Genomic DNA, 17,606 nt, shown 5'->3' on the forward strand with positions numbered 1-17,606 from the left:
TTTTAATGACAGGACTTGAAAAAAGGTTATCTGCGAGCTCTACCAGGCTTGACAACCTTAACACGCGCTCGGACGGCCGGCTGGATATCCTTCGCTCGGGTGAGGTGGGGGTCAATTTGACCCCCCTAAGGTCTCGGGAACTAAGAAAGCTAGAAATTCCAAATTCACAAGGTGTGTTGACCTGTACATGAACTCACCTAGCTTAAAATTTGAGGTTCCTAAGTCATAACCTTCGAATCGAATAAGGTCAAGCATGGTCAAATTCCAGGTTGGCCTCGAAAGTGACCCTTGAACTTGATAACTGTTTCTAAGCCAAAGGTCATATGCTCATTGAAGGCCAGTGAACTTGTTTGACCTTTTTAAGGTCGTGGTGACTGAAATCATACGAGGCTGCTCTGAGTTTTGCATTTAAATAAAGGACAAAAATTACGCTAGGCAGTATATTCCCAAAAACAAAAAGTTGACCTGGGTCATTTTAGGTCAATGACCTATTCTGACCGCTAAGAAGTCTATTGTGGTGTGTAATGCGGTTTCTACCACCACTAAATTTGAAATAAGCGCCAGAAACTACCTGATACATCAAGCTCTAGAGTAATAAAACGGGCTGTTTTTCACCTTTATACCCGACCTTAAGTCAAAGTAATTTGTTCATTCAATATTTGCGTTGCCTAAGAAAGCATCTCAGAGATGCATGCCTTTGTCTAACACTCCGTTGTTGCATCAGATTGAGCGAGTCCCTAAAAATTGACTTCGCTAAAACCATGGCCTGACTTTGACCCGCCATAGGTCAGTGACATTACTAGGTACGTCTAAATTTGTGATAACAGACGATCTGATATTCAATTGTCTACAGATATGCAACATTTGGCGCGGCTGCGCCGCGCCGTTCGGAAACCATTCCGGAAAAAACCTCGAGGGAGGGGGGGGGGGGGGGGGTCAATTTGACCCCCACCCGAGCGCATGTTAACCGACAAGATCGGTGAATTTGCTGTGATTGATGGCTTCTCCCATTGTCACCAACATGTTGAGAAAACAAAAGTTCTTGCTTGAAATTATCCACAACTGAAAAGACCGTGCCTTACATGTCTGTGTAGTTTTTTATGGTCAGTTGTCCCCTCGGTGCCCTCATTTTGAATCCCTTCATCCACAACATCTCGCATTCGAGGTCGGTGTGGGAAAAAGTGACATCGTCCGATTGTCAGTATGTCACTAACGCAGATACGGATCGGTCAGCCTTCATATCCACCAGTGTTCTACCACCGGTACATTTGCCTGGAACTTGCAATTGGCTTCGCACATTCAACCGCCTCGGTTGCTGATATCTGATGTCCAACATGAAAAGGCGGCCGGCAAAGGCGGATCCGTGGTACGCGGCCAGGAGGCCCTGGCCACTCGCGCATATGAAACCGTGTTTTTTCTTCCGCAGGTCTCGAATCGTTGCGGCGCCCCATTGCCGAGCTTTTGACCCGGTTCCGACCTATGTTCCTCAGCTTTCAGTTCGCAACCAGAGAATTTTATCTACCTTTTCCACAGTGATAGACTTGGTGAGATGTTGTAGTGATCTGTGTGATACATCGGGGTAGTATTGCAATGGTGTGCAAGACGCCACCTGATCAACAACCCCACGTGCAAATTGTGAACAACCTATACCGAACAACTTAAAGGGAATTGGATTTCTTGCGCAAGGGCCAGCGACCAGTGTTTGTTAAGGCACTGACCTGCAGAGAAAGGCCTGCAGAGAGCGTGACCGCCGGGGAGGATGGAGCCTCCCAAATGGAAAACGTGAGCATAGTTCACATGCAAACCGCCCAGCCTACAGTCTCGAGGCTGATGATCATAATCACAAACAACCAAAGCCGCACATCACGTTGCTTCACGGCCCTGCAGCTCACACATGGGCTACGTGGAGTACGAACAGCTCATAAAGCACCATCGTGTTTATGTCCATCATAATGAAACTTCCAGCTTACCTTCTTACGTCAATTTATGGCACATTGGTGACACCATTACAACGGCGGTAATGCAACAAACAAAACATTTATCCGCAGCCCGAAGAGCGTGTTCTCACAAGGTGTAAACTCGCGACGCACTGAAAACGTGACGGATTCCGCGGCAGTGACTGCAACAGCGCAGGAATCACGTTCGTTGGCATTGACTCTGATTCGACGGCGTCAAGCCAGATACGACAGCACGACACGACACGCTGTCATAAAGAGTAACAATGGCACGGTCAACAACGACAAAATCAATAGCTCCCAAATGATACCAGTGAAATCCGAGCGGTGCTTTGAACTTATGAAATTCTCATGCCTTTTCTCCAATGGCATGCAAATTTACTTGGCACACGAATGACAACGCAGTAAAAAATTGGCAGGCAAGCAATGCACGCCCTCAGATCTTATGTAACATAATAGATCAACTGCGCTCTGCTGATGTACCACTGTCCACCATGCTTATCTCATGTATATACTATATGGCACCTTCTGGCTGAGTGCGTCCCTAGATGACGTACCCATTCGCATGACCACAATAAACAAGCAATGCGTAGCTAACGCCATCCATTCCTGCCGCTGATCACAATAACAAATTACTCGACCATTGCGATGGCGCTCAGGGTATCTATCCGAAAATGGTAAACCAACAAGGCACACAAAAAATGCATCTACTTCATCAGCTTCCTATTTTATATGACTATCTCATCAAACTTTCACGATGAACGCAATATGAATCATTGACTTCACAGCGATGTGATGTTACGTAACCATACAGCACGCACGATCCCATGATATCGACAAGAAAGCCACGGGTGACCGGTAATGACGACGGTAAATACAGCATAACACCACCTTAGTGTTTCCTCGACGTGGTCAAGCGTAAAATTTGTTTTGCAAAGGTCCCATTTTAAGACAATATCCTGTGGAACAATCTCTGATCTTATCAGCAATCAATCGTTGACTAACATGGCAACGAAGTCAACACGACAAAATAAGTCAGTCGTGACACGCGCCCGTGCTGCCACCAAACCGCGCGCAGTGTACTTGTAGTATAAACATTTGCCGACAGGTGTCTGGACAGATGGACACGTCGCGGCAAACACCGAGAAAACTGAGGCCGAGGGCGGTGCCAGCCAGCAGTACGGAGAGGCTCGCTACCATATCATGGGAGCATTTAGCCGGCTGCGGCGCCGCATGAGATACACAGACAACACTACCCCGTGCTGTCCTCCCAGCCAGAGTTCGTGCCAGCATACTTCACAAGCGACGCAAACAAGCGCAGAGCGAGTCAAAACACACCAGTGCAACAGCGATTTAACAGGAGCACGGTCTTCAGTTCAGCGGTGTGGCACGATCGACGGGACGTGCCCTGCGTGCCCAGTCATGACACTGTGCGTCTACAGTCTCTCCTCCAGCGCCCCGTCGGCCCACACATGCCGTTTGCTCATCGAACGGGCGACGGACAGCGCACTTAGCACGGATTGTCGTGGGTGCTCTTGTCGGGGTTGCATGGCGTCGCCTTGCTGTTGTCACTGTTCGCCTCCCCTGTTTTGACGGCGCCACCTTGCTGGACATCGGTCATTGGTATGCCGTCCGACTGGGCGCTCCTGCTGGCGCCCGAGTTGCCACTCCCAGTTGTCTTGGTACGGGAGGAGGGCGGGTTCTGTCGCCGGGGAGAAGATTCAGACGTTACATGGGAACGGTGAGACCGCGGCCTGCCGAAAGCGCCAGAAGCTCACTTGCCGTCGGAGATGACGACCACGAGAGCATACGCCTTCACGGTGGTATAATCATGATCGTCCATTCTGTCCAGCTGTAATTTGGTTTCGTTCACCAGCTGTACGGATGAAATAGACAAGGTTTGGCTAGGAAAATATATCATGTATGATGTCTTTTGTGTATGTATGTTCATAAACAACACTGTACCTGGTCGTCTCTCCCCGCTGGGTGCACCTTGCGAGCAGATGGGTTAAAGCCGTATTTGGTGAGCTCCAAAAATCGGTTTTTGATCGCCCGGCGTGTGGAGGAGCGCACGATGAACAGCAGGAAGATCAGCGTTCCCTGGGAGGCGTTGATGATGTCCGTGAAGTACCTGGAAGGCGAAAATGACATTTCATAGTCGCCTGCCACGGCATGACCTGATACAACTTAACAATTTGTAGGTTCGTTACCCAAGATGAGAACTTTGAACTCATAATGTCACGTGCTATGTTTCACTCAGTACTAAATAATACGGGCAGCGCAAGCCATATCATCACAGTGCGGTGCATAACGAGGCGAGGACAAGGGAGGTCATACAGCAAAACGCACTCAAACAGCAAGGATAACCCAAACGTTACGGGTGATCTGATCGCATATATGTAGTTTCGCAAGTTGTGCTTTTCATAATAAAACCCCATTCATCTGTCTACGGAGGATCCACAGCAAGATTGGCTCTCGCCTCGTGCATTATATAGCATAACTGAGCGTGATTAAAGTTACATGGCAAGCTGGCAGCTGACACATTCCGAGATCTACTTCGATTCCGTTAGTCGTGCGTTCGTGAAGTCTTGCATATCTCGCTGATTGCACATCTACAAAGGCGCAGTGAATCGGCTGTGCGAGTGCGACGCTGCATCCATCTCAATGCACTTGTAGACATCTAGATTCATTTGATTGCAGAAATCGAAGCAAGTTGCGGCACGCATTTGGCAGAAATGATGGCAGCGAGCATGCCATGACCAGGTCACAGTAATCTGATCGCGTGAGCATGGGGAAGACGGAATAAGAGGAAAAAGACGAGGAAAAGATAATTTAAAGCGAATATATATATATATATATATATATATATATATACATATTTTAAGATAATTTGAAGTAACTGAAAAGGGAGCTAAATAGATATTAATGTGGGGCGAAAAACAAAGTCACCTGATTGTGCTTCATCCAATGATTCAAACGATTCACGGGGAATGACATTGCTTGCCAACTCCGTGCGCTGTGCGTTGGAGTTACTCAAATACCGGATGCATGTATCGAGTAAATTCGTATTTCATATCATCAGAATAGTACCACAGAATTATGAGTTGACTACAATCAACAACTGTGAGGGTGCTGGAATTTCACCTGAAGAAAATGTGCCCCGTTTCCAGAGCCAATTCCACAAGAGTCTCATCCGGCGAAAACGGCCTAGAATCCGTCTTCTGTATGATCTACAGGTTATATCCAACGAAATATGATCATTCAGGCTACAAGTAAACAAAGTTTGTATTGCACATTGATAAGCTGTCATCATTCATCTTGTTGTTATCTCAATAAGACAGCAAAGTCAGTGTTATTCCTCGCAAAATAGCTAGGAGAATGGAGAGATAGACACATCATACATCCATCTCTTCATTCTCCTGGTTATTCTATGAGGAATGCCAGACATAACCAACAGTAATGTTTTATCCGTATGCGTAATGTTCCCCGCAAATGCACTTAACAACAGTTATCATCTCTATATCTGAAATAGTCCGAATGTTTATTTCATGGCAAATGCTTTCCTGCATTTCGCCTCCAACTTGCGCAGATGCTCCAAAGTATTTCGCTTCAATCGATGACAAAACTGTTCAATTGAGAAGTTGATTTTGATTCTAACGGAATCCATTACACGCCCAGTTTAGAGAGCAATGGGTGCCAGTGAGCGGGCAAACGATATTGAGTGAAAGACCGCAAAAACATGTGCGTTTATGTACCGGTGGAAATCTTACCAGAGCTGTTTCGGTTTTATCTGTGTGGACAAGCATTCAGCTATCCAGCTGACTTCCATGATGATGAACAGATTCACGTACACCTTCAGCCTGAAACAGTGACAATACAGCATCCGTCAGCTGCTGAGCACAACACACCATCAGCAGCCGGTAACACTCTTGAAGTGGGTGCAGGTCACTGCTCCCTCACCACAGAACACATCCAGTAGAAACTGTCCGACGGACAATTTGTGGAAAACCACCCAGTGACAGACGAGAGTAAAGCGCAACTGGTGGGAGAAGCACACATTTGGCACAACGTTGAGGTGTATAGCTACAAATCGTAACAGCTACCCTTCCAAAGTTTACGTGTCTGGCACAACCCACGCGGCCTCAAGCATCCGCCACCGCCATATTTAAACACTACTAGGATCTTAAAGCCCCTGCATTATCAATAAAGCCGCGCCAAACTACAGAAATGAAGTCTGAGCTTGCCCAACGCATGTAATGAATGATATTCCCTGATTCTGAGCCTATTACTTCCAACACCTGCTTCTGAAAACATTGTACGTTTCGTACCAGGGACATGGCCGTAATAGACTAGCAGCTATCACGTGAGCGAACGCGCGTCGTGATTTCGGGTCCAAAACCGATAACGATTCATCGTGTTTTTACTCCTCCTGTGCATCTTCTACATCCGCCTATGGCGAAGCCCACCCGCGGCGAAGCAACACATTGAACAGTCGAAGAATATACGTACGCGTCTGCGTGCGCGTGCGTGTGTGTGTATGTAATGCACGCGCACGCGCACGCGCATATTACGTGTATATACTAATCCTTCAACCCTCCTTTTTCTCATCTTATCTTGCAACTTTGTGGAAGAAGGCTAACTTGTGACTAAGAATGAAATGATTGTTTAATGGAAACCGACCATGTTTGAATACCACCAAAAATGGACTTCAACTGCACTTATTGCAGAAAAATCGTGAATAACGACGGCAAAACACAATGCGCTCATTTAGACACGAGAAGTGGTCAAATTGGCACGGGTCGCGCCGAGGAAAAGCCATCGTTTAAGGGCCGTCCTTTCCCTCCCTTTCTTTCAGGTCTTTTCAGCTGCAAAATTGCATTCGGAACACACCATACACACCAGCGAAAGAGAATGGGGACACTGAAAATGTTGTTTCTCTTACCGTGCTTTACATTATGTAATATAGTGTGTAATGTGCGTTTGTAGCCAATCCTGTACAGAACCAGAGGACTGTTTCGACATGACGCCTCTTTACATCGTACTGGAGACCGGCTATGACTGGACACCATTTTACAACGGGCCCGGACTAGCTGCTATGATTCAACAACACCTCACAGCGGACCGGAGGCCCTCTATGCCTCGACAAGACATTTCGCCGGACCATGGGCCGGCTATGACTGAACGGCCCCATATACAGGACCTCAGGTCCACCATAACATTACAGCCTCCTACACCGAGCCCCGCTCTTTATTGGCCCATGAAAGACCACTCCCCACTTGGGAGTAAGCCCGTTCGACGTGCCTGATTGAACTATGACGTCAGGGCCCAAGCCCATTCCTAGCTCGGACGAGAGGCGAATCAAGTGCTTTTGTTTACAAACAGGTCGTCTCTGTTTACATGGCAACGACTGCCAACGGCCGACCCACTGTTGCTGACCTTGTATATCGGGCAGATGGCAAGGTCTTGATCGCCCGTGGATGGCGCGATCAACAATGTTTTGAGCTACAAAATTTGTAAATAACTGTGCAATCGAATAACATTAAATTGGATCACTTCCGCGTGTTATGTTCCCGTAGGGTTCAATGAGCTAATGCTACCTACTACTCAAATTTAGGATCACCCCTCGCCCTGCTAGTGGAGAAGTTGGGGTTTAACACGCGCTCGGGTGGGGGATCAAATTGACCCCCGGAGGTTTTTCCCGAATGGTTTCCGAACGGCCAGGCGTAGTCGCGCCAAATTTTACATAGCTGTGGACAGTTAAATAGCAGATCATTTGACACAACAAACTGAGATGTACCTTGCAAGGCCGCTGACCTATGGCAGGTCAGTATCAGGCCATGGCTTCAGCGAAAACAATTTCTAGGGAATCGTTCAATTTGATACAACAACGGAGTGTTTGACGAAGCTATACATATCTGAGATGCTTTTTCAGGCACCACAAATATTGAATGAGCGAATTACGTTGACCTAAGATCAGGCATGAAGGTCAGACCAAGGTTGAAACCAACCTGATTTATTACTTCAGAGCTTGCTATATGAGATAGTTTGTGGTGCTCATTTCGCATTTATTGACAGCAGGAACCCCATTATACATCTTCCATTGTTCCATTGCCTTCTTATAGGTCAGAACAGGTCATTGACCTAACATGACCTGGGTCGACATTTTGTTTTAAAAACATGCTGCCCAGCGTGACCTTTGTCGCTTATTCAAATGAAAAACTCAGAGCAGTCTTGTGTGATTTTCGTTACTATGACCTTCAACAGGTCAATCAAGGTCACTGACCTCAAATGGGCTATGTCCTTTTGCTTCGAAACAATTGCCTAGGCTCTGGGGGCTCTTTGGAGACCAACCTGGAACTTGACCTTCTTTGACCTTATTTGACCTGAAGGTAATGACCTATGAAGCTCAACCTTTGACCTACGTGAGTTCACGTACAGGTCAAGACACACTGAAAATTTGGAGCTTCTAGCTTTCTTAGGTCCCAAGATCTCAGGGCGGGGGGGATCAAATTGCCCCCACCCGAGCGAAGAGTATCCAGCCAGTCACCCGGCGCGTGTCTACGGGGAGGCCGTCCTGATTCGCCGCATGACGCAGACTGAGAGGGGGAGTCATGCGAACCGCTTGGCGTTTTCAAATTAACGCAGACAGAGCTTAGCGGAAAAGGCGAGAAGATCGATCTCAGCAAGATCTCGCGATTGGTACTGGTTTTTATGTTGTGAATTCAATAACTGACTCCGCTGTGGCAGGGCAAAGGTCGAATTGCCAAACAATCGCACTTTTTCAGCCTTACAACGTCATGCCTACAGGACCATGCCTTGGGGCGAAACAAAACTTGAACAAGCGTGCTCCTTGTCCAACTCTGGGAACCACGGCATTTATTTGAAAGTGTTTTGAGGGTACCTTTATGACATTTGGCTCCGTTAATGCAACAATGTCGACCACCGCGCCAGCCACGGCATTGTCTGTTCCCGCCTGCTGACGGCCGTCAATCGCCGTGCAGTGCTCCTCAAAAACTGCTGGTGCTCCGAAACCAGACAAGCTAGGGACACGTTTCTGGCGTTAAAGCGAATGTTCCACACTTGAAGATAATTGAACAGGCATTAGATATGATGAAATAGGCTCATAAGTACTGGTACACTCTAAGTGAACAGGGCGGCTCTCGATGACACAATTCCTCCGTCCAGCAAAATCTCCATTAATACGTCATTGCTTAATCATAGCACTGTACCTCGTACAACTTTGATTGAGATCCAATTGACGGACGTTTTATCTGGAAGTCGTGTTCACGAACGCCAGATATGAACGACTCGACAATAATAGTTTCCTTGGCCTTGATAACGCCACACGGTCAGTGCAAGGACAGGATTTAAATTACGACATTATGGCGTCATGGATGCCTGGGCAACTTTGAAATAGTTTTCCAGAAATAGCCCGCACATGTTTGCGGCGTGCAGCTCGGAAACTGGAGGGACTTAGACCTTAAGACGAGTAGGACTGTGAACAGCACCGGAAGGTCCTCAAGATGGCTATTTCAGCTTAAAACCCCATACACACGTGGGACACTCCCTTTAAACACGTGCAATAGATGGGTCACATGCTACTACAAATTTGGGCACGATTGCCTAACATGCCCGGGAGGTATCGTCAAAAAAACCGGGAGGGGTGCATCTACTCTCCTCCTACTCCCTCTCCTATCATGGTGAGGGTTAATGGGAATGTTCTACCTTTACATGAGGTTTTTAACTGAAATAGCCATCTTGAGTGCCTTTTGACCTTAAGACCGAAAACCCTCAGGGTTTTGGGTCTTAAAGTGCGAAAGTGCGAAAAGGTTTCTTGGAAAGTGCGAAAGGGTTTATTGGGAGACTACTTTGCGGTTACCTTGGCATTCATGTCGTCATAGAAACGTCGTACACTTGTTATATTACAGGCTATCTTCTGCTTATGGTCAAAAGCAGCATCGCCGCTGATACATTCGTAAGAGCGATGATGCGGCACGTATGGTACAATCCGCGGAAAGCGAATGGCTGCTAGTGAGATTTCGCTGCTGAATGCGCATCGTGAACGTAGGCGTGAGCACTTTCGTGTTGTGCAGCAGCCGTCGCCAACGGGAATTTTTCCTTATTTCTAGACCATAGGGCAATGTTACAAGGAGAGTACGCCACTGTCTGCAAAAAGCACAACAACCAAAAAAAGAACGGCACTCTCACGAATGTTCTAAAAAGGAAGACGCGACGGCAAGTCTGCCTTTTTCGCTCCCGCTGGCGTTTTTTTTTCTTCATCTGCTGGCGTATTTCTTACAGACGGCTCGGTTGGCGCCTTGTGTACCGGAGCAAAGACCTTGCACGGGTTTATGGGCTAGCAAGGCATGATACAATTAGGGAAGTATTACAGTAATTTTGGATATACATATTTCTTAAATATTCGACACATGTTGTAGAACAAATTTAAATCCTTGTTTTGGTAATCTTTAAATCTAATAACTCCCAATCGAATGTGATGTATTGATACTACCCCTTCTTCATCTTTGTCTTTAGGTTTGCGTTTGAGTAAGACAAGGTGATGATATCGGTGAACTGAAAGAAACACTAGCACCCATGCTGCAGGAGTGTTCAAAGGCAACTTTCTACTTCATTATGATCTTGCCAACATTTTGAACCTAATGAGGTATTACAGCATGCAATTAATCCATTGCATACGAGTACATTAGCAATTAATTTTAGCAGCAGGGGCAGGTCCGTGCAACCTATTAATGCACACGTTTAGTATGAGCTCACATGACACCGCTCTGCAAAATTGTCTTCCCCTTAAGGATTCTGAAAATATAGTGCTGCATTATTATAGATGCACATGCTATTGTTTTAAGAAATTTTGTACGCAGACTAGCATTGCTGGTGAGTTATTAATGTCCTTGTCACTGCAACTGGCGTGGGATGCTCGGTGCCGGAAATGGTGGAGAGGTATTGCTGTTGGTTTCTTGGATAGCACTGAACAATATTTTTATCATGAGCCTTGTGTGCACTGGAAGCTTATCACTTTCCCGCGTTTCCCCCATCTAACCATGATACTGCACGCACTTGTCATGTCTCCAGCTTTGTGCAAGGTCAGCAGGTTCGCAGTGCCATTGAGATATTTTCTTTTAACGCACGTGTTAGTGCTTCTGTGAACAATATCTTTGAACGAAGCAGCCTGATAGCTGCAGCATGTTACATGGCTGTGCACGCAGATGTGTTCGCAACTTTGCCACTATGTTTTGTGGATTACCAAAACAGGCTGAGCAGGTGATGTCACTTATTGGTTGTATATTTTACGGAAAGTGATTTGTATATGGTATCATATGTTTTTTGTCATTCATAAGTCAAATGCGGAGTTAATACACGAATACATGCTTGACATATCTTTTCATGATGGAATTTATTATGGAAGCAGCAGGGATTGCAGCACAAAAACGTATCACTGCTAATTATGACAGTACGGCACTGCGGTAGTGCCATGATGACACTGTTGACCCGTGGCATTACACAATGCACCGCACTGGTTGACTAGTCTGTGTCAAGCCTATGAGATAACAGCTTATAATTTATGAATGACTGGTGACAACTAATTCAATAACGCCAAAGGACTATCACTAGTGAGAATGTTGTTGCACCACAATGGTTTTATTAGGGTTATCTAGTAATTGCACAAATAACCCTAAGTGAGACAAACATTCTTGGTAGCTCAACCTTAACCATCTTTATTGTAGAAATAATAATGCTTTGGCAATCAACCATGGCAAGGTTACAAATTTATTAATTTTTGCATACAACTGCATTTCCAGTTACAAACGATAAAGACAGTAACTTCTGTGCATCTCACGTTATATCAATGTCAGGACTACAGCACTGCAGGCAAGGATAAATCGACAATACAGTAAAGGCGTCCTCAACAGTCCTTGGAAAGGTTTCGGTAAGAGATTCATGACACTGTATGACAGTCTTCACAGTATATTGTGGTTTGATATTAATAATCTGCCCTAACAGCTGGCGATCGCTACGTTGCGTATGCCAAACAGCCCACCAAAGCTTCTCTTACGACCACTACCAAGACAAAAAATCCAAAAACAAGCCAGTCAATAATCCGCCACACAACGCAGCGCCCGCGACGGGAATGGCTGGCTGGCGTCAGCTTTCCTGCGTTTTGAGGCATTCTTTAGGTCTGGCTGCCAGATGCTGCCAGGCATTGCTGTCGTCACAAAACCACTCCATGACGCCATGAAACAATGACGTAATGGGGCACATTTTTACCAAATTTGAAACGTTGCTACTTGGGACCGTTTTTGAGCCTTGAAAGCTTACCAATAGCTACAAGGAAGCTTGTCCCATATGTGGTACATTCTGCTTAAATGTTTTTCACCCCCTCATTACGCTGCGCCCCCCCCCCCCCGTGCCGGAACGCTGGCTCCGCCCCTGCGCCAGTCACCGGCGGTCCGGTGGCGGCGCCCGTGGCGGAGTCGGCCAGACCGGACCAGAGGAAGGTGCGCTGATCCGGCTGGGCCCAAGCTAACAACGCCGCTAGAGCACGACCCGCAGCTGCTTGGTACGGTGGAATGCCCCAGAAACAAGGCTCTGACAACTGATTATCGTGCCCAGTCCATAATATGTCTGTTGTTCTTTGCGATTATATATCATAGCAGACCGTATCAATGAATACACCCCCTGTCCCGCCGACTGCCGCACGCGAGACTAGCCTGTAAACAAACAACCAGTACGGGCGAATATCGCGCGTGGGCGAACCGCCGGCGTGACGTCAGAGCCGCGAGCCGGGAGCGTCGCGGTGGTGCCCTCGCGAGGACTGGTTCTGTCTGACCTTTAGGTTGCCTGGTGGTTGGCAGATAGGGCACACCTTGAGGAAATGGGACATAACGCCCGAACCCATGCTCTCTGTGTCGATGATGGCCACAAGACGCGCCATAAAAAAGATGCGACCGAGATCTGCCTTTAGTTTTACGGTGGGATTGAGTCAAGGTGCGTTAGAATCACGGATTTCATAATTATCCGGACTATCGTCCTCGTACGCCGTGTTTGTATATGCTCAACGTTTCGGCCAGTTATTCTCCGGCCGTCGTCAGGTGTCATTGAGATTTGAGAATGGCGTCCATCTGTCAGCAATATATGCGCCACAACCCGAATTCTCTCCTTATAATTACAGGGATTACAGCGCAGGATTTCTGACCGCGAGCCCTGCGCTCATCAGAGATGGCCTCAAAAACCTCTACTGACTAAAATCGTCCTGTGGGAACGAGCAACATTCCGGGCAGGGAAACACATTTTTTAAGGTCCAGCCCTTTGCCTACAAGCACAAGCGCCAAAGGCGGTTTTGAGGAGAAGGCAGATTAAACATTGTTTAACCTAGTTTAAGTAAAAATAAATAACTATCTCCTTTAATCCCTTCTTTTTCAAAGCCATCGTTTTCGCTCAAGCGGGAGGGTTGTGCCGTTTACGATTTTGATTAATACAATTAGCCGAGTCAGGGTTTCGTCGTCGAATTAGGCTTCAACACTGGAATTTTTATGTTACAACAGAAATTCGCGTTGATACATGCACGTAGCCTAAATATCAATGCATCCATCTCTCCTTCTTCTGGTTACTCTACGAGGAAGAAGGCTAATAGTACTGCCTTATCTATACGCATAATGTTCCCAGCAAGTGCGTTCAACAATTACAACAATACAATGCAACAATATAATACAATATAATACAATAGCAATACAATACGACAATTATGGGCGCAAAACGACCACAGCAGTCGGCGCTCTCTAAGACTCCAATCAATAACAGCAGTTAACAACTTACGGAATATAATTAGTAAGAATTTCAGCTACTTAACCATCAGGGCCGCTATAATGCACTGCAAGAGATGCAACTACCAGAGTTGCAACAGCTTTCTCGTAAAAAACCTTGCATTTTCCAATGCCGGGGGCGAATAGAAGATCCAGAAGGAATAGCATGCAAAATATAACAATAGCTTTAAAAAATTCAAACACGCTCTGCATAATCTGCATACATTGTGTTCATGTCATTGTTGGTCCAACTTGCAATCTTATTAAGTGGTGCCCTTGTTGATATCGAAACAAGATGTGATTAGAACCCAGGGCTGCTTAACATATATCATGGATGGGATATAGGCCAGAAATCAGATACAGGCACAACTGGAGTGGTGTCGCTAGTATGGCTCAGTCTGCTGATAACCGGTCCTTTATCCAATATTTACAAGCATACATAGCTTCTGAGCAATAGTAAAACAATGGTAAGCTCATTTCCATTGCAATACGTCGTAATTCATTCCACGCTGATCATCAGTTGTTTTCAAAGTGGTTATCAGAAAAAAACGCCAATTGATCAAGTTGATCTAGCAGGGTCTGTTTTTTTTTCTCCTTTTTGTGCTCAGTTTGGTGCCACCCAATTGCTATAACCTAAGTCAAAACAAGATCAACAAAATGAGGGATGGAATAGATTAGTTCAAGTTGGGTCAGATATTTTACGTGCTATGCCACAAGTTTTCTGGTGTTGTGGCCGAGATGCTGTCACGGAAGCTTGCGGTCACCCTCGTTTATGGCTGCCTAGGCATTACTAGGGCTGGAAAGGACTTGACGTCATGACGTCAGTGATAATCCATGACGCTAGCGACCGAGAAGAGAGAATTTGCTGGCAGGCGTAACGTGAGGCAAAGAAACAATAATTTCAGTGAATCTGGGGTAATTGTGGTGAGGCAGTTATTTCTTACATCTGGAAACATTCCACTAGTCAGTCTTAGAGGAGACCCTATGTTGCAGGTGCCACAGGTGGGTGTTTGCACCAGATATTCAAGAATACATGCATGCAGAAAAATGAAATGGTCAGCATCATATAACTACATTCATGATGTTCAAACCCCCGTTAGGAAAGCCAATGTTTGTAAGATCTCATTGTGACAGAGTTGCATCAACCAGGTGCAATTCGGAAAGTATTCAAAAACAGTTAATAAGTATTGCTCCTATTCATTTGTTTCATATTTAAGAAACACGTAACAAGAGATGTAAATTTAAATTGAGCATCAAGGGATGTAATTTTGCATTGTTTAATCACCTCAGTCCTCCCAACTATGAGACAGAAAAGTGGGATTAAGTTTAGCCTTTTCCCTGCTCAGCCCCTCAACCTATTTTTGAAATATTTTGTCATCGAACAACACCTTGCTGGACCTTGCAGCTCAAGGTTGACAGGGGTCTCAGATAAAATTCGGGTCCTTGCTGCTTACATTGGCACCACTCCAGACTATCATTTTTTTGCTGGCTCTCAGCTTAATACTGAGCTTTATCTTGGTCTTTGCTGGACAACTACATGTTTCAGTGTTTATCTTGGTTCTTGTTGGATCTCATATCATAGTATTGAGTTGGATCTTGGTTCTGGCTGAACACCCACACACCCACACACCCACACCCATACCCACACCCACACCCACACCCACACGAGATATAAACAACCGCGAATCATGGTCACCGACTTCTTCGCCTTGTAGTAGTTTGCGTCACCCACCATAGGTGCCTGTCGCCGCCCCTGATAAGCACGTGCCGGACTTCCTTGAGTAAGACCAATGAACTAGACTTCATCCAGCAAGTGTCTGGCTAATCAAGAGTTTAGTCACGACGTCGGTAAGATTCCTGACGCTACGGGCGTTGGCTGTTCCATAGGACGCGATGTCGCTTGAAACAATGGCAGCGGTAGGTAAGTGTTAGATGCAGCCAATCGTCGACGCCTTACTTATCTTAAAAAGCACAAATTAGAACCGAAAATACTTGCTAATATCGTCGCATAACACAAATTCTCCGATGTTGCTGAAAACTTTGTAAACTGACACATTGAGACTCACCAATCTTGTGCCAATTTCAGTACGAGGTAAGTGTGGCTGCGAAGATTCGTCATGGCAATGACCGTGTGTGAAATACGTCCAAACAGGGCAAGAGGATGTGCCCAACATCGCAACCGCTCACTGTCGGGAAACCATGCTGAGTTTGATTAAAGGCGCTTCTTACTACAAGGGCTGCGAAATATCAGACACTCTTTCGACTCTGACACAGCTCTGCAGATTTTGCTTATCATTAGTAACTTCTTGGACCTGGTTACACCTCAAGGTTGTGTGTTTGAAAATCTGAGCTGGACCAAAATCTTAGTTCAGGAACAGCTAACGCATCTGATGTTTCTGATGTTTTGAAGTTGTCACGCGGTACTTGTTGGTGAAAACGGCATGAGGGTCTGACCGATGTGGGTCTGGCCGGTCTGACACATGAGATCAAAATGATGACGGGGTTGAATACGGGGTTACATATGATTTCTACATGTTTTAATTTCATCAAACATAGCTAACCAATCATCGTCCTTTTATAATATCTCGACTTGCCACATATTTGATGGTTGATACAAAGACTCGCAAAATGAGCCAACAACTGTCATTCGAAGCAGCGTCTAGGACGTTTCGAAAATTACGGGATTATGATATGGCCAGAGCAACAGAACACCGGGTACTCTAAAGTTTTGACTAGTAGGTATCGACACATACTATAAGTATATCAGAATCGGGATTAATACCAGGTTTAGTATGTTGTACCAAAAGATGCTGTGCTGCGCTTGTGGCATCTTTTGGTTGTTTGTGGCGATTAAGTGTAATCACGTTTTTCAGCCGTGAACGCTTGAAGTGCGGTGGGGTACTGCAGATGGGGTTTGGGGGGTGATCAGATTGAGGGTCAAATAAGTTCAGATGCCTCTAGGTTTAATCTGATGTGTGTTGTTCTTTTCCAATCGCATTGTTTCTCTTTTACTATCCTGGCCCATTTCAAACATTCTACATCAAAACTAATCATGTCATGATCCAGTTACTGCACAGTGGGTCAGCTATGAACAATGTGACATAGGCTACCGGCTGTGGAGTGCTGCCTGCGAAGTGACTGGTCAAAGTGTTCTCAGGTGTATTTATGTTGAACCTGAGGATCTTGTCAGTTTTAAATATATGAATACCGGGGTTGTCGGATTGGCATTTGAATACAGAGCATGTGCAATGATACATTCATCCACAGGGGTGGGCAAATAACATGAAAACCCATAACATCGGCCAACCAGCAATTATTGCAATTCAGCACAGCTGTGTGACTGTATTAGATGCACTTATTAAGAAATCAATGTCACTTGAAGATGATGGAAATGTTTGGTATGATGCAATGTTCTGCACACACCTATTATAACATTAAACAAAGCCTGTGGTATTTAGAGGTCATCTGATATAAAAAATTAGATGGTTTTTCTGCATAACTCAGTGTATGTGAAGTTGTAAGGTTATGTTTTTCCAGAGTAGAAGAATCAGCACGTGTTAATGAAAGTGGACTGTGCTGAGGACGGTCCCACCTCACCTCCACCTAATGTGTACTTCTCGTTGGGCCCTGACACTTCATTTTGACAAAATGCTATTTTCATCTTGCAGTTTTGTCTTTCGTGCGATAGCCCAGCCGATGTCATTAAATAATGCCCAAAGTGGGTGATTGTGGTACAACAGTCACCTTTACCATAGTATTTTTCACCTTTACCATACCACCTTTACCAGTCACCCTTACCATAGTCTCTCTTACCATAGCCTTTTTGTAATAT

At 45.7% G+C, this 17,606-nt stretch overlaps 1 protein-coding gene across 1 annotated transcript; it reads right to left on the reverse strand.

Annotated features, from left to right (window-relative positions):
• Positions 1 to 1,919: 1,919 nt before the first annotated feature.
• LOC119100762 (putative G-protein coupled receptor Mth-like 1) lies at positions 1,920 to 16,570 on the reverse strand. The gene is made up of 4 exons (XM_037223889.1): positions 15,841 to 16,570; positions 5,726 to 5,815; positions 3,921 to 4,086; positions 1,920 to 3,657 (listed from the first exon to the last, which is right to left on the reverse strand). Exons 1-4 carry the CDS (start codon positions 15,891 to 15,893, stop codon positions 3,466 to 3,468), a joined length of 501 nt encoding a protein of 166 aa, XP_037079784.1. The 5' UTR covers positions 15,894 to 16,570; the 3' UTR covers positions 1,920 to 3,465.
• Positions 16,571 to 17,606: the final 1,036 nt, after the last annotated feature.

This window comes from Pollicipes pollicipes, unplaced genomic scaffold, assembly GCF_011947565.3.
Source record: "Pollicipes pollicipes isolate AB1234 unplaced genomic scaffold, Ppol_2.1 Scaffold_4881;HRSCAF=5763_pilon_pilon_pilon, whole genome shotgun sequence".
NCBI classification, from domain to species: domain Eukaryota; kingdom Metazoa; phylum Arthropoda; class Thecostraca; order Pollicipedomorpha; family Pollicipedidae; genus Pollicipes; species Pollicipes pollicipes.